Genomic DNA, 18,962 nt, shown 5'->3' on the forward strand with positions numbered 1-18,962 from the left:
CTTGATTTCCAACTAATTTCAAGTTCACGTCAACACCCTGTATTTCCTACAAATATACCTCTACTATTGCATCCAAACTTTTTGCTTATAAACAAACTTTGCAGTGCCTATATGTAGGCCATCTTATACTTAATCCACATACGTGTTCTTGCTCTTCGTCTTCTCTATTATGAATTCTGTCGAAGATTATGTCAGACGATAGGCTAAATATGAAAAAGAAGAACTTGAGACTTTGTTAGAATGGATTAAAAATAAAAGAGGAATATTAAAATCCCGCGTCAGACACATCAAAACAAAAGTACGTACCATTTATCCCTCTGTGTTTAGTAAACCAGAATTGATAAGAAAAACTAGATATAATACATGAGGAATATGTTTTGGATCCAGTTGACAAAAAATAATGTCTTTGTTTGTAGGGCTCATTATTACTACTGTATTTTAAACGAACTAGGCTTTAATTCCACTTCTGGTAATCGTACTTATACTCCACCTGCCCTTTCAAAAGATGAAATTCTTCAAAACCATGCTTCATTTTTCGACACATTTAATATTCCAGTCAATGGATCCGATGAATATGAGTTACCGTACCTTACTGAATTCCTAACTTTAGAAAAACCCTTACAAAGACACATTGCTGGATCCAGTAAACGTTCTACCAAGCCTCTATTTTTGCTCCTTACGAAAATATTAACAGCTGTGAAGAAGAAACTTCAAACGTACTACGCCACTACATATGCCAGCAGTGGTGTAAATAAAATGTGGATTCTAAAATTCTAAAGAACTTTTAGTAAACATGAAATCGGAGAGCTTTTCTCAAATTAACAACATCAAAACCTAAGATTTTTCAACACTTTACACGACCATGCCTCACGATCAACCAAAAACTATGCTTTTTGACATCATAGACAGATGCTTGTTCAACAAAAGTGGAAAATATCAATGAATAATGAAATATAGAATATAAGTATACAATTATAGAATACAAAACAAAGGATGCAAAATACAAACGGACAATTATAGAATATAACTGGAAAAGATTGAATAGTAGAACGTTTCATATGAAATAGTCTAGAGTATTAATTTTCACAATAGCAATCTCTGTCTATATTCTGCTGCAATTCAATGAGTGATTTTAGGTCAACCCCCCTTTTTATTTATCTATTGTTTTTTTAAGGAACGTCTTCGACCACCACGACAGGTATGACCACCATTAGTATAACTACGGCTGCACCAACAGGTAGTTCACAAAGTGTCATAGAAAGTAATAGGAATTCAGTAAATGGCACAAGAGGAAATGATAATGGAGTTGCAGGAATAGCTGGACATGTTTTGTTAACATTATTAGGTTTGGGATTTTACGGAGTCATGAACTTGATGTAGTTGTTGTGATGCTATCTGGAGGTGAAACAGCTGTGATTGATAAACTTTCCTGATATGACTAATGAACACATGGATCAACGGTCAAAAATGCATTTGTGCTATCTAATTATCTTTATTAAATGACATCATCAGGTGAAAGGCAGAAGCAGAATTAAATACTTGAAATTATATATCATAATAAAATGTATCTTAATGTTCATATTTAGAAATGTTCAACCCTATTGGTTCATCGTTTGTGGAGAGTGTATGCAGAGAGTGTCGTACAATTAATCATGGAGTTTGATCTTTGTGAGTAGAAACAAAAATAGAGTTGTGGATCAGCCACTCATTTAGACAGCTGTACTTCATTCACTTATCTAGATGGTATTGCATTGTCCATGTATCCATTCATCTAGATAGCAGCACATAAAAAACTGTCTAGATAGCAGTGCGTAAACCATTTATCTACGTAGCAGTGCATACATCATTTATCTGGAATTTTCTGATTTGGTTTACCTATCATATGGCAAACATGACACGACTTGCATAATTCAGAAGCACGTTTTCTCAAGTTAGGCCAATAGAAATGACTCAAAATCCTGTTACATGTATTATTGACACCTACATGTTCTTATTTCGGGCAGTAACTACTTTCCACCGCGGGAGACCTTGTCCAGGTCTACCTGCGTATTAAGACCATCATCACTGGTTTTCAGTGGAGATTCACTGTTATATCACTGTCTGATTTCATATGAATCGTCATCAAGATCAAATAGGAATGTGCCACTGAAGTCAATTTCATGAGATGAACAAGCTGTGTTAAAGGGTTAAAAATGTTCAGTCTTAATTTCTTTTCTTCTTATCATTGGTTTGGTAACAGCATATGCTAGATACAAATCGTCCACTTCATCACTGGACGCGACATTATAGGTGATTTTCTCACAAAGTATGGGATCTGGTACAATTTTGCCACCAGCGAAGTCGCTGCTTAGCATCAAGGATACACCTTGAACAGGAAGAGTAGGTCGAACAACTACGAAAACTGGTCCAGTATTTAAATCTTATTTCAGATAATTTCTATGTTGCGGAACATCAATGACGCTTAACTCCACACTCTCTGATAAAACTGACCCACTACTAGAAGTCTGTTCAGACAATGGCAATATATTCTCTAACAACAAAGTCTGGGCAGTATCAGTAATCTATGAAAATCTGAACAGGTTTATCTTTATTAGGGTCATTGAGTGAAACAAATCCCCGAGACAAATGGGACTTACAGATCCATATAGAATTAACATAACTGGGCTTTGAACTCTAAAGATCAGGAATGTCAGAGCAAAACGAAACAAATGCTTTCCTATCATTTTTATATGCTGAACACGGATGTGGCTGTGGTTCGTCAAGCTTTAAACATTCACTAATCATACAATTAATACAAGTAATAAGCTATCCTACATTATAGAAACCTTCAAAACGTCCCGACCTTGGACCGGACGTAGAACCAGTGTGAGATGGAAACTGGGGACTTGATGAAAGGTGATTTTTAAACTCTGAAGCGCTCTTGTTTTTTTGATAAACTACTATTTTGAGATATTTTGGAAACAAAATCTCTTACGAGAGATAATGTATAAGTATCTGAAATAATATTGTATTTGCGGCTTTCTCAAGAATTCTCACGTTCTTATCTTCTAAATGTATGAAAGGTGAAGATAACGAACAGTGACCAATCTCATAACTCCTATAAGCAATACAAAATAGAAAGTTTGGCAAACACGGACCCCTGGACACACCAGAGATGAGATCAGGTGCCTAGGAGGAGTACGCATCCCCTGTCGACCGGTCACACCAGCCGTGGGCCCCATATATTGATCAGGTAAACGAATTTATCCGTAGTCAAAATAAATGTGCAAAGAACGGCCTAACAATCGGTATGAAACACGTCAGACAGCATTTGATCGAATTATGGGTTGTATTGACAAACTAGATCATTAAAACAACCATAGAATTTGCGAAAGGCTGAGTTTAGACGAGATTGTTGAAACCTCTGTCACATCAATTTGTTTGTCATTATCCTGCCTCGATTTGAAACGATCATACGCAGAACAAGCTTTTGTTGTATATATAGGATTGGCAGAGAGTAAGAGTATACCGAGACTCACGTGTGACAATACTTGACTGATTGAAAGGTAAAGATAACGAACAGTGATCAATCTCATAACTACCATAAGCAATACAAAATAGAGAGTTGGGCAAACAGGGACCCCTGGACACACCAGAGGTGGGATCAGGTGCCTAGGAGGAGTAAGCATCCCCTGTCAACCGGTCACACCCACCGTGAGCCCTATATCTTGATGAGGTAAACGGAGGTATCTAGTCAAAATCAGTGTGCCAAGAACGGCCTAAACATTGGTATTAAACACGTCAGACAGCATTTGATCCAGTGATAGGTTTTATTGGCAAACTAGGTCCTTATAACGACCATAGAATTTGCGAAATGCTGACTTTAAACGAGACTGCTAAAACCCCGGTACTTGTTTGTCAGTAGCCTGCCTCGATTTAGAATTCATTTCAAAATTAAGGATTATCTCCCTCATGGAAAGCTGTTATCCTTAGACGAATTTGACTCCACTTTTTGGCACACTGTTTTCCCCTATAATAGCTGTAGCAAGTTTATCGTTATTTCGGATTTCAAACATTTCGGTTGAGCATCACTTAAGAGACATTATTTGTCGAAATGCGCATCTGATGCATCAAAATTAGTACAGTATAATTTTACATACTGACCATACGCAGAAGAAGGTCTTGCGTATCGAATCATTTGAGAGATATGAACACCATTCGCAGGTGATAATGGAATATTGTTACATAAATATGGGAAGTGCATAATGGAAAAGCTGATAGCATCCCCTTTATCATAAAGTTGAATTGTTAGTCTGCCATTAATGTCTATTTCCAATAAAATATCTAAATATGAAGCAGAAGTGGACGACTCTGTGGTGTCCTAATTTTGAGTTTACAGGCATAGATCGAATCGACATATGAATGAAAATTTAATTGTAAATAGAGAATACGTCGTGGATATATTTAAATGTAGAATTGAAGGCTACAATAAGAGTTTTTCTTCTCACGTACAATTTTTTAAATATAAATTCTGCTTCATAAGAATATAAAAACAGGCCAAGTGGTAAAGGAGCACAATTCGTGCCCATGGGAATTCCAACAGACTGACCGGTCGACAGGAAGTGCCTACTCCTCTTAGGCCCCTGATCCCACCTCTGGTGTGTCAACGGGTCCGTATTTGCCCAACTATCTACTTTGTATTGCTTATAGGAGTTATGAGAATGATCACTGTTCGTTATCTTCACTATTCACTGTTGGAAGACCTGATCACAAAGAACCACGAAGATATTGTCAATGAGGAACTTTAGCATATTTTTATGTCAACTTCAGAGTACCTGAGCGTGGAATCAGAGTGGTGTTTAACAAAGTAATTACAACAAAATGTTTTATTCAATGATCTAATTATTTACAATCATTTTTGAAAAATGGTCAATTATTGTGATTTTCACGTGAAAAAACACTGTGTTTATGCTAAAGTTTCTGGCAATCAATAATTGGTTATTGCCGTACATTTCCTACAAAGTAGTGTTAGAACACGGAATTGGTATTCAGAGAAAAGAACATTGCTGTTACTCTGCAGCACTTTGCTTCGTCACTGGTAATGGCGCCATACTCTTAGTGTCAGAATACATAATTTTATGTATCAGAGGGCTGTAGGTGTTATGTACATTTAGATACGACGTGATTGTATATAAAACTTATACGGACCAATTTTGATGCACCAGATGTGCATTTTGACAAATAATGTCTCTTCAGTGATGCTCAAGCCGAAATTTTGGAAATAACAATAAACTTGTACGAGCTAAAAGGAAAAACAGAGTGTCAAAAACTGGAGTCAAATTCGTCCAAGGATCAGTACTATGCACGAGGGAAATAATCCTTAATTTTGAACTGAATTTCTAAATTTTACCCCAGCAATTAAATATACATCAGTATTTTAAAGCTAGTAACGAAGTACTTAGCTAGTGCTCTAAAAATGCATTGTTATTTCGGATTTCAAACATTTCGGTTGAGCATCACTGAAGAGACATTATTTGTCAAAATGCGCATCTGGTGCATCAAAATTGGTACCGTATAAGTTTTACATTATGACCCCTGGGTCGAGGCCTCTGCTGGTGGACTGTTAGTCCCCGAGGGTCTCTACAGCCCAGTAGCTAAGTACTTCTTTACTAGCTTGAAATTACGGATGTATATTTAATTGCTGTTACAAAATTTATAAATTCATTTCAAAATTAAGGATTATCTCCCTCACGCATAGCTCTTATCCTTAGACGAATATGACACCACTTTTTTTGGCACATTGTTTTTCGCTAAAATAGCTCTAAAAATTCATTTATGTTTATCAGCTTCTATTACCCAAACTCTGCTCACCGTAGCTCGTTTTTGCTGTCATAAAAAATCTGAACAAAGAATGATTGAGATTGAAAATTTGTCATTTATTACAATACCAAATGACGAAAGAAATCTTCAACATAAGATTTTGGGGGAAATCAGATAATACATTCTACATGAAAGTACCTGCAAAGCTAAATTACTCAAAGTCTGATTTCCCCCAAAGAAGACAAAATAACTTAAATAATGCTACGCTATAAGATGACAAATAAAAATTCATCAAAACAAACCCAGAGCAAAAAGATGGCGAACAAATAAGGCCAACCCAAATGATTAAAAGCCTATATAAAAAGATTGCATAGCACCGGAGTAAACCTCCATATTGAGGACGGAAAGTTGAGGTGGTGGAGGGTTGAATAAAATGAAAAAACTTTGATCCGCTTTACAATTTGTATTCACTGAATCCCATGTATATGAAAAGGTTAACGTGTGCAAAACACAAGCTATCGCGTGCCTATCCAAGCCATTGATTGGCTAACAAAGTTGAGGCCCCCAACGGGGTAAAGTTATACGAGGTCCCCAATAGGGCAAATGACACATATATACGCTTTAAACATAAATGCTATTATGTTCCATAATATTGATTTTATGTTTATCAGCTTCTATTACCCAAACTCTGCTCACCGTAGCTCGTTTTTGCTGTCATAAAAAATCTGAACAAAGAATGATTGAGATTGAAAATTTGTCATTTATTACAATACCAAATGACGAAAGAAATCTTCAACATAAGATTTTGGGGGAAATCAGATAATACATTCTACATGAAAGTACCTGCAAAGCTAAATTACTCAAAGTCTGATTTCCCCCAAAGAAGACAAAATAACTTAAATAATGCTACGCTATAAGATGACAAATAAAAATTCATCAAAACAAACCCAGAGCAAAAAGATGGCGAACAAATAAGGCCACAAGATATGAAACACAGTATCATATCGGCGCCATCCAAGGTGAGCAGAGAGAAATAACTAGTTTGACTGTGGAGAGTTAATAAACATTTATCACACATGAACAGTTAAATACTGACCCGATTGCAATTAACAGTGTATATGGTTACCAAAGTTGACACATTCCTGTGCTATAACATAAAGGATATTGTATATAACAAGACATACTTTGGACATATCTGTGTATAAAAGGATAGCGTAACTAAGTGAGTCAGTAAGGTATATTGCACCAACCACATATAGCAATGTATACAGTACCAATGTGTAGCATATAAAACAGAAAAAAAAAATTCTCTACAACTTGCAAAAAAGAATTACTACAAAGAAAATATAACAGATACCAACTTGCAAAAAACCTATTTTGTTTAAATATTTACATAGTACCAAACTTTTTGCAGCAGTTAAACACTGACCTGCTCGAAGTCTTAAAATTGATATAACAGTCAATTGATACAGTCCTTAGCAGCAGTTAGACACTGACCTGCCCACTGATTTATGCACGCAAGTGATGCAGTCTTTAGCAGCAGTTAGACACTGACCTGCCAAAGGTTGTTGCTGAACCTGAATGCGCCCTGACTACCAAGTAAAAAAAAAATCAGAGGATGGGGTAGAAAATAAGTTAAAGGTTGAACGAAGGTATTCTTATGTAGCGACGAAAGGCATTAGAGTTCCATCTGCCTAATTGTTTGATCAGATTCTCAGAATAACCCAGACTTGTGGCATATGTAGCAGCACCTATTCTAAAACTATGACCTTTGTACAACTTTGGGTTCAGACCAGCAAAGGTTGCAGCGGCATAGAGTTGAGTGGAGACATAAGAATATGTAACAGGGTTTTCCCCTATGAACTGGAATAAGGGTCCCGAAGAATGCTTGAAATGTGATAAATAGCGATGCAGAGCTGCCACAGGGCACATTGTTGGATCTATGCTGCTCACAAGTGTAATGATAAAAGGATTGTTATGTTTCTGATTTTTGAAATGATGTAGAACTATCTGCACTGATTTCAGTAAAGAATCCTCAAATTGAAAGGCGACATTTGACCGCTGCACCACCAAACTGCTACTTCCTGCAGATTTTGAAACCACTTCCCCAAGGCGAAGGAATGCATGAAAGCATAATTTAAACAGAGCATCTAATAATATGCAGTTGGCTTTTGCTGCAACCGTATGAGACAAAGCCGCAATAAGTTTTGCTAAAATATCTTTCGTTATCGGTAGCCATGAGTCTACAGTCCCTGCCAATTTGTGACAACCACGCAGAAGTTTCTTTACTACAAAGGCTTGAGAAGGATCTGGCAAATTGAACAATTTGTGGACATAGCCCAGAGCAGATATGTGTGATGATATAGTGCTTGCACTCAAATTGGATTGAAATAAATGTCCAATGAAGTTGCATACATCAGAGACTTGCAAAGGTAAGTTAGTAACTGGTTTGTAATTCAGGAATAGGTCCCAAGACCGCCTATATGCAGCTCGAGATGCCTGTGTTAAGGAAGCTGTCAGAATATGAGCTGTTGCTGAAGTTAAATTTGCAATAAATGTTCCGGAACCGGGGTGGGATACTGCTCCAAATATGGAGCTTGGAACCGGGCTGTCTGAGAAAACTACATCTAAAATCGAACCCACATTAGAAATGTTGGGGGTGTCCATGGGAGAGACAGACTGTGGTCCAGGTAGGACATTGGTAGCCCCCACACTATGGATTCCCAGGGCTCACACTAGACCAAAATTTTGTGTCGCAACCTGGCGAGCGTGCATCGACTCATACATGTTTACTGTAAATCTATATTTCATGTATATTATTCAAGAGGCATATACAACATATTATATCTCTGATTATTCTTACACAATGTATACAACATAGCTTTGTTTAGCTTATTGTGAAAATCGATCGTATTTCAGCAGATTGCTTTTTAGTCAGTCTGATGACATTGCAGCACAATCATGGTTTTATTTCTAAATATTGTTTTTGGCTAAGTTGACTCCATTCTATTTCAACCACAGTAAATCTGGGCATCAAGGAAAAAAGGGGCATGTCAACTTCCAACAAACTTGATGAGTGAGAAAGTTGGCAAACTAATACTACTGTAAACACCAAACAGTATACCACATGACATCCAGCAGTTCGCCTGTATAATAAAATGGACTTGTACATCGCAACAAGGGCTATTGTTCATGATAACTGAATTTGACTGAAATTCAATAGCCCAAAGAACACCTCTAGGCACAATAATATATAGATAATATAACTTGATAGAAAGAAACAAATCTGGAGGCTGTTTTTAGTTATCAAAGATATAAATATAGTACCATAAGTAGGTGTCAGGGAAATATGTAGTAATAATAGCGTCATACCGCTAACCTTTCCCTACTTTTAAATCATACTCATGTTAATTGATAACAATGGAATATCATACTGAAATGCCTCTCAGTGTAATAGACATTGCATTTTATGTATCTCTATAGCACAGGCCTTGCACTCTGCCCTGCTGCTACTTTACAATATAGACAGATATATACTAATAGTTTATATCTATATAACTCTGCAACCACACACTAAATGTTTCCGTGGCAATAATGACACATTATACTGAATGCTTCCTGGTAATTATGTAAACATTATACTGAATGTTTCTGGGTAAGTATGTAAACATTATACTGAATGTTTCCTTGCAATAATGAAACATTATACTGAATGCTTCCTGGTAATTATGTAAACATTATACTGAATGTTTCCTTGCAGTAATGAAACATTATACTGAATAGTTCCTGGTAATTATGTAAACATTATACTGAATGCTTCTTGGTAATTATGTAAACATTATACTGAATGTTTCCTTGCAATAATGAAACATTATACTGAATGCTTCCTGGTAATTATGTAAACCTTATACTGAATGCTTCTTGGTAATTCTGAAAACATTATACTGAATGTTTCCATGCAATAATGAAACATTATACTGAATGCTTCTTGGTAATTATGTAAACATTATACTGAATGTTTCCTTGCAATAATGAAACATTATACTGAATGCTTCCTGGTAATTATGTAAACCTTATACTGAATGCTTCTTGGTAATTCTGAAAACATTATACTGAATGTTTCATTGCAGTAATGAAACATTATACTGAATGCTTCTTGGTAATTATGTAAACATTATACTGAATGTTTCCTTGCAATAATGAAACATTATACTGAATGCTTCCTGGTAATTATGTAAACCTTATACTGAATGCTTCTTGGTAATTCTGAAAACATTATACTGAATGTTTCCTTGCAATAATGAAACATTATAGTGAATGCTTCTTGGTAATATGTAAACATTATACTGAATGTTCCTAATAATAATGAAACAGTATACCGACTGCTTCTTTGTAATTATGTAAATAAACATTATACCCAATGTTTCTTTGAAGATATTGAAGAATGCTTTTTAAAGTGTTTCAAACACCAATAACACCCATGGCCTACATAGGCAAGGCCTAAAATAACTCAAGTTTGCATTTAATTTTTGATGTGTTTATACTGGCCTGAGATCTTTGGCGTTAATAATTATGGCGTTGCGTGTACTCCGCAGAAACTTCCTCATGGGCTGATCATTGGCTTGAGTACATAGCAGGTGTACTCCATCTGGGCCGATGTATGACAGGGACTCACAGAATCCACGGTGTGGCCAAAACACAATCCCTTGGGCGTTACAAATAAACATCCAAACGGCGCACATATGAATGTCCTATCACCATCGCCTTGCACGTTTGATCCGCCATCATCACTGACGCGACGCGTCTGCTGAGCGAGTGCACAAAGTTACTGTACCAATGATTCAACCCACGAGGATGTTAACATGTACTAGTTAACAAAACAAAACTGCAAGTCACTTACACTTAGTGCAAATCTCCAATGCACAAACTATAAACCTTACTGGATTTCTCAAATTTCAACACGCTTTCTACAAGTCCAAACAATCAAAACTTTCTAACCCTACAATACATATGCATGAAGTATTTGCTCTCAACATATTCAAATTATGACATCCATATTAGCATTATCATCAACTGATGTTGAAAATACTATTTCAATAAATATCAGAATGAGATGATTGATCTTACCAAAATTGTAAGCTGCCCTGAATCTAATTAGATGTGCTGTAGAAGATGAATAGGTGTTATCACCCATCATACAGTTTGTAGTATTATATAATGTAAAACGGAACTAACATCATCCATAGATGAGAATCAGCTGCTGTGCTTACAAATATGTACACCTTTTTAGACATATGCACTAGCCTCATCAGCAATGAACACCGAGACTTGCGTCCAAGGTAGAAAATGAAGGTACATAAATAAACAGCAGTATCACACAAATGTTGCATTAAAGCGAGTTCATTAAGAATAAGCTGAATATGCCACTTATTAGCTATATTATATATATCCTCACCAATGCACACACAGCATGAATTCACTTCTAGTGATAAAAATATCTTACTGGACAATAGAACAATGTATAAAATGTTCCTTTAGCATGTCTTAAATTTGCAGGTTATGTTATATGTAAAACATATATCATACATATATGGAAAACCCGGTCGTGCTACCCAAAGGAACTCAAATGTTTTACCCATATATAATGTGTCAAGTTTCAGCAAAATTATACTGAAAATTACCACAGAGGGAATAATATCCTTAACCATTGACCTGCCTTTTAAATGTGTAATAGTTCATGACAAGTAGTCTGGTATCCTAGAACATTAAAGCCTTAATGTTTCTAAACACTACGAAATATCCATCATGTAATGTATTCACCAGCATTAATGCACACTTTGTATGTTAGCTGTCTGCTACAGAATTTGTACAGGATTTTAAGGCAAGCATGCAGTATATATTTAGGGAAACATTATATTGAATGTTTACCAGCTAAAATGCAATGCTAGTAGAAGGATAGCAACAGAGCAAGGGAGATGAGAATAATTATAGATGTATACATTATACTCGATGTTTCAAATGACCTTCAAGTACACATGTACTGACTATTCACAAAGCAGTATATCTCAGTGATACACATGACATGTAAACATACTTAATGTTTAATAGGTGATGTAAGTACACATACTAAATGTCTAACACTTAAATGCACTGCTCGGTTGAGGATAGCACCAGGGTAACATATATCAACAGTATAATGCATTTACTAGTAAACATGACACTGAATGTTTACAAACTTAGTATGATTGCCAGGGGTAATGCAGCAACAGACGATAGACTAATAATCATATATGAATGCTTCAATGTGAGATTTAAGACAACATTATACCGAATGCCTCCAATGAGATTTAGGTGAACAACTGAAGATATACTGAATGTTTCAATAATATATGAGATTCAAGTGAACATTATACTGAATATTTCAATATAGGATTTAAGTGAGCATTATACTGAATGCTTCAAATTAGATTCCCCTGAACATTATACTGAATGTTTCAATAATCTATGAGATTCAAGTGAACATTATACTGAATACCTCAATATATGATTTAAGTGAGCATTTATACTGAATGCTTCAAAATGAGATCCCGATGAACATTATACTGAAAGTTTCAATAATCTATGAGATTCAAGTGAACATTATACTGAATACTTCAATATAGGATTTAAGTGAGCATTATACTGAATGCTTCAAATTAGATTCCCCTGAACATTATACTGAATGTTTCAATAATCTATGAGATTCAAGTGAACATTATACTGAATACTTCAATATAGGATTTAAGTGAGCATTATACTGGATGCTTCAAAATGAGATCCCGATGAACATTATACTGAATGTTTCAATAATATAAAATTCTGAGATTCAAGTGAACATTATACTGAATGCTTCACCATGAGATTTAAGTGAACATTATACTGAATGTTTCAATACTCTATGAGATTTAAGTGAACATTATACTGAATGTTTCAATACTCTATGAGATTCCAGTGAACATTATACTGAATGGTTAAGTATGAGATTTAAGTCAAACATTACATGAATGTATCAGATATATATTATCAGCTGATATATTTAAATAGGTCTTATTATAACAGCATTCCTGATGCTTCTCAAGGAACTTTCTCATAGGTTGGCAATTGGAGGGCGTTGATAATAAGTGAACTCCGTCAGGTCCGAGGAAAGACAGATACTGCCAAAATCTTCGATGGGGCCAAAATATCAACCCCTGTAAATTATCTGTCATTACCCGTAGATGGTTATTAATGGCGATGACTTGGGAATTGAAACGCTGACCCGCAACGTATGGTAAATGACGCAGCAGTTGACCAATTAACACATGTTTAACCCCAACTCCTTCGTGTAAAAATTTTGCAACAGCGACAATGTCCGTGGCAATCTTAAGAGGGTCTGAATTCACTTTAATGTCATTTTCCCCGATTTGAATAAGCAAATATCTGGGATGGCGGAGGGGAAACTAAGTATTGTAGCATCCTGGGATAGATGCGATAAACGTAGACCTCCTTTACCCCTCATTGTTACGGAATATGCACCCGCATCCAAATTCAGATTAGAAATTTTATTTCTGATTGTGAATTCATCCAATCGCCTGATGAAGGAATGTCCCAAAATCACAACATCCATGATATGACCATTAGCCATTGTTTACAAAACGCACGCCACTCCAACGCCAACACTGTAGGAAAGTTCACCGAAAATACCAGCTCAAACCGAGCGAATAGATACGTAACTGAAGTTAACGAATCCGCACAGTCATTCAACTTACTTGTTGTTATAGAAATTAAATTTGGATCCTTCGATTTGAATAAAATGAAAAAACTTTGATCCGCTTTACAATTTGTATTCACTGAATCCCATGTATATGAAAAGGCTAACGTGTGCAAAACACAAGCTATCGCGTGCCTATCCAAGCCATTGATTGGCTAACAAAGTTGAGGCCCCCAACGGGGTAAAGTTATACGAGGTCCCCAATAGGGCAAATGACACATATATACGCTTTAAACATAAATGCTATTATGTTCCATAATATTGATTTGTTATTTCGGATTTTATACATTTTGGTTGAGCATCACTGAAGAGACAATATTTGTCGAAATGCGCATCTGGTGCATCAAAATTGTTACCGTGTAAGTTTTACATTATACATATTACTGTGATAATTCCATGCACTACGAAACACATAAACAGCACATACCTATCTACAAAATTAATAGATACTTACTATTATATTTCATATATTGGATTACGCATTCGTAACATGGAATTCATATTATAGAGAAAAGTATGTCATTACTATAGGATGATTGCGGATGAAAAGTGAAGATAACAAACAGTTATCAATCTCATTAATCCTTTTAAAGATTATAAAATTCATAGAGGGGCAAACTAGGATCCCTAGGAGAAGTACCATGTTGATATAGATTATGATATGTATCTTGTTACGCCTGTTCTCGTGAAGAACGATTGGCCATCATCTCGTTATCAATATCATTCAAACATTCTATGTCATATTTGACAAAAACATCCTTACGTCTGACACGATGTCCTTTGGCAAACACCACTGCTGATATTGCCAAGTGGCCGTGGTTTCTTCAACATCATTCAGAAAAGTATTCAAGACATTTTGTAATATACAATGTTTTTTCCCCCTTTCATTACTTTCCTTATTTCGATTTAAATGCATACATTAATTTTATTTTCTGAATGGTATCTTACAACAAGGAGATAAGGAAAACTCACGCAAAACGATAAGAAAGTTTTCATACATTTATTAGAAATTATCTTAAACCACCTCAATTATAGCAACAGTATAAAAGACGTTACAGGTAGTTTGCGCAAAGGAAAATTCAACTTAACAATCAAAGCAGGAGTCCAAGATTAGGAAGGTGTGTATTTTTCTTTATTCTGAATTTGGGACACAAGGCATAATGAACTTGGATTGGCTATTGAATATTGTAGAATATTATTGTAAATGGACTTCCTGGAGTGGTATCCAAAGTAACATAATATTGACAAAGGAAACTGACAATAATTTAGGATTATCTAGATTTCAATACATAATGTGTTTCTCTACTTTCACCGTTGTTGAATGACGATTGAATTTCATGCAAATTTCATGTGTTGTTTCAGATGAAGAATGTCCAGTTCCTCGCCATTCTCATTCTCGTTCTTATTTCCACCCATGAAGGTATGTATGTCCGATCAATTTGATATTTAAATACTGTTATTTTACGTTTTTAAAATATATTCCTTTATCTAATCAAGATAGAGGGCTTATAACAGTTGTGACTGGTCAACAGGGGATGCTTAACTTCTCCTTGGCATCTGATCACACCTCTGATGTGTTCAGGGGTCCATATTTGCCCTATGTTTGATTTTCTATTCTTAATGGAATTTATGAGATCTATCAGTGATCGCTACCTTCAATTTTTCATCTAAGATTTTCAAGTATTTATGAATGTAATATATATATATATATATATATATCCAACGATGACTAAGTACACATGATCCACATTTAATTAAATGTGGATCATGTGTATTTAGTCATCGTTGAATATTTATCTCAGAACAGTGTGTCAATGAACAAAAAATAAATATATGCATACTTATATCTTTATTATGGCATTTATGGATACGGCTGTATTTACAACACAAAAGAAACGGGCCGCCAGCATGATCAAGGGCAGGCCCAAACAAACAACAAAAGCATCATTAAAAGCAAATTCAATATCAACATATTCTTTTGAAAAGTCAACATTCAAAGTTCAAAAATATCTACATTGACAGTGCACAGTTCAAAGTTCACATCATATCAAAGAGTGCTTGACCCTGGGGATGCAGAGGTCAAACATATCATGACCTTGACCCTGGGAGGTGCAGAGGTCAAGGACTTGTAGATTTTCACATTTTATCATAAGTTCTTACAGTGCCGCTCGTAAGCACCACAAGTTTCCTACCTTGAATGGCAGTACTGGAAATCATGGCAGGAAACCCCCACACTGGGGGCGGGGGAAGAGCGGCACTTTGCTATAATTAAGCCGTACCCATAAGGAGTACTGCAGAAAGTATACAACATTGTGGCATAGTATAGCTTCTAGGCCCCCTTGTAGTGTGTTTGATAGAATAGAATTCCCTAGTTTGGATAGATGAACCCCATCACTGTGTAAAAATGTGGGTTGTGGTTTGATATATGGATATGAAATGACAGCCCACCCTTCCGACTTGATTAAAGCGCTTGCAAAGGAATTGAAGTGCCGGCGTGCTTCCTCCATTTTGGCCTTATTGTGGGAATATTTCCATTCAATGCGCGGTAGAACGCAAGATCACATAATCCTAGCATTGGGAAAATTTGTTTTTATAAATTTTGCAACTTTCTTAGTCTGTAACCTCAATTTTCTTATGGATGTATGGCCTAAATCGTTCCCATCGCAATGTAGTAGAATGGCGCATGGCTGTGGACCAAATCTACTTAAGTATTTTAATTTATTGACGACCTGAATAAAACCTAGACCACTGTAACCCTGCCACAATAAAGATATATTTACCCTACCGAGATTCAAACCGCAACCACCAGGCCTAAGTAGAGGTTCTGTTTGTTCCCACTTTAATATTGAGGATCCCACGAACCAAACGATTTGACTCTCTACAAATAAATGAACTTGGAAATTACAACTTTGGTATACGTATGTATGATTTATAACAGCTAGATCGCCATATACCAGATTTCCGAATGACATCGGATGAAAACTCCTTGATTGCTAGTTCAGGACTCGCCCCAATTCTAAAAGAATGAGTTTTATACTTGCCTGGCAATTGAAGTACTTTAATTGCTTTTGACAAAATAGCAGTAAATTGGTATCTAGTCAATAGGGACGGATCGAAATGACAGAAAAGGGGGCCCGAGTCATTAGGGCGAACAATCAGAAAAACATCCATATGATAAAATTGGCATGTCGAATCTCCTACCCTAGAAATGTTAAGTACTGAACCCTTGCCCACCTGATCAGTCTTAGAATATCTAATGGTCAAACTTATTGAGCCATTTGCTCTGTCTAGTTTAATATCACCTCTTTGTACAACTCTTGCTATTGAACTGGGATCGCTAACTAATTCGCCTACCCTGAGCAGCCCGTAAAACGCTAATGAGAATGCAGTGGAAAACAAAAGCAGACTCATAAATATTACTATTAATACATGGAAGCACCTGAGATATTCTAGCTAAAATGTTTTGTTATTGGAAGCCTGCTATCTGGAGTATGCCCCAAACGTTTCATACCTTGCAAAAGTTTAACAATCAAAAATTCAGAAGTAGGATCATAAATTCCTTGCAATTTGCAATGATATTACAAGGCTGCCATGTATGAGCGGGCTGTGAAAAAAGCTAAACCCCTGGTAGATAAATTTAACATGAATTGAACTATTGAAGCTAAGTTGGGTGGCCAATTTGGACTGATCCGGTTTTCTGAACAAAACTTGTAATACGCCTGGAGACTTGCATTATGAGTTCTGTGTGTATTTTGTGATAATGAAGCGTCTAATAATTTGTTGAATTCAAACCAGAGATGATGTTTGTGAAGGAGGAGGGGATTGTCAGTGAAACTGGATCTGCTTCCGGCGCTGCATGACGAAATCTTTCCCACTGCTTGCGAGAAATAGAATCGAGAATGATGTTAAGTTTTGTGGGAATATATTCTGCACGGAATAAAATGTTATGCTGCATGCATTTCAAAACAAGGGGTCGAACCAGGGACATAACCAATTTGGATTTTGAAGACTGCTTATTTAATATTGCTACAAGGGCTTGATTGTCTATATGAAGGATGATTTTCTTGTTGACAAACTTATCGACCCATAAATAGACTGCCAATACGACCGGTATTAGCTCTAAAATTGTCATATCACCTAATAGGTCTTCCCAAAAGGGGGACCAACCAAAGTAGCACCATTCACCTTGAAAATAGGCCCCACAACCTAAGTTTAAAGCCCCTGAACTGTCTGTAAACAACTCTAACAAATCATTTGATGTCCATTCCTGGTCTAAGAAGTAAACTTGACCATTAAAGTTGTTTAAAATTTTTGACCATGTGCAAAGATCTCCATGCATGGCTTTTGTAATACTAATATGGTGGTGAAGCTTTGTTACCCCTATTGTAGAATCATATAGCCGCCTCACAAATGCACGACGAGGGAGGATAGCTCGAGTGAAAAAGTTTAACTTTCCTAACAATGACTGTAGGTGTTTTAGAGTAGTCTTTTTCCTGGACATGAAATCCTCAATGATGACCTTAAGTTCAAGCAATTTGGGGCCTGGGATTTTAACTAACATTTGAACTGTGGCTATCTCTAAGCCCAGAAAAGTTAGGCAGGTTGTTGGACCTACTGATTTGTCATCTGCTAGGGTAACCCCAAGTTCACGACACATATTTTGAAATGCTGACATAATACGTTTACACCCATGAGCCTTTTGATCAACAAAAATAAAATCATCGAGATAGTAATCAACCGAATCAAAGCCGCACTGATTAACTGACAACTAATTCAAAAAGGTGGCAAATTTCTATAAATTTTCTATAGATTCTATACGTTTAGGTGTCGAGTCCCTAGTTACTATTTCCCCGAGGTTATTCATGACGAGTTCCCCCCAACTTCTGGTGGCAACAGAGAGACTAAATCAATGTACTGACCCTCAATAATTTTTTGCTGAGTGGATTGCACAACATGTATACCTGTATTCTTAATGGAAGGTGTAGGTGCCAGCAAATCCATCGCCACTTGAGAATTATGTAGACCTATTGAGGATAACTCCGCACTCTGAGATACAGCTGTCACGGCTAAATTAGCCGGCCACGTAGCTGACATCTGAAGCTCTCCTTCCTGACCCGATTCCGCCATACCATAGTGAGTAGTGCGGGACCCTGACTCGGCATCTCTGTAGGGGGGAGGGGGTGATACCGCCGCCTTTGAACTTGCCGACGACTTGGACTTCGACCTCTGTGTCCTTTTTATTTTTCGAATTGGTGGCATACTCATATGCAATGAAAATATGTAATGATTTAATTTCCTTAAAAAGTATAAATTATTATATTATGAATTAAGTCGATTAAGTTGCCTACTTTAATTAAATTATTTAATGAAATTG

General features: G+C 36.2%; 1 protein-coding gene across 1 annotated transcript; it reads right to left on the reverse strand.

Moving 5' to 3' along the window:
- Positions 1 to 5,893: 5,893 nt before the first annotated feature.
- On the reverse strand, positions 5,894 to 13,849 carry LOC125661835 (uncharacterized). The gene is made up of 2 exons (XM_056147308.1): positions 7,355 to 13,849; positions 5,894 to 7,296 (listed from the first exon to the last, which is right to left on the reverse strand). Exon 1 carries the CDS (start codon positions 8,464 to 8,466, stop codon positions 7,435 to 7,437), a length of 1,032 nt encoding a protein of 343 aa, XP_056003283.1. The 5' UTR covers positions 8,467 to 13,849; the 3' UTR covers positions 5,894 to 7,296; positions 7,355 to 7,434.
- Positions 13,850 to 18,962: the final 5,113 nt, after the last annotated feature.

This window comes from Ostrea edulis, chromosome 1 (assembly GCF_947568905.1).
Source record: "Ostrea edulis chromosome 1, xbOstEdul1.1, whole genome shotgun sequence".
NCBI classification, from domain to species: domain Eukaryota; kingdom Metazoa; phylum Mollusca; class Bivalvia; order Ostreida; family Ostreidae; genus Ostrea; species Ostrea edulis.

Excerpts from the sequence above, each read along its gene's own strand:
- LOC125661835 (XM_056147308.1), bottom strand. The coding sequence starts at position 8,466 with ATGGACACCCCCAACATTTCTAATGTGGGTTCGATTTTAGATGTAGTT.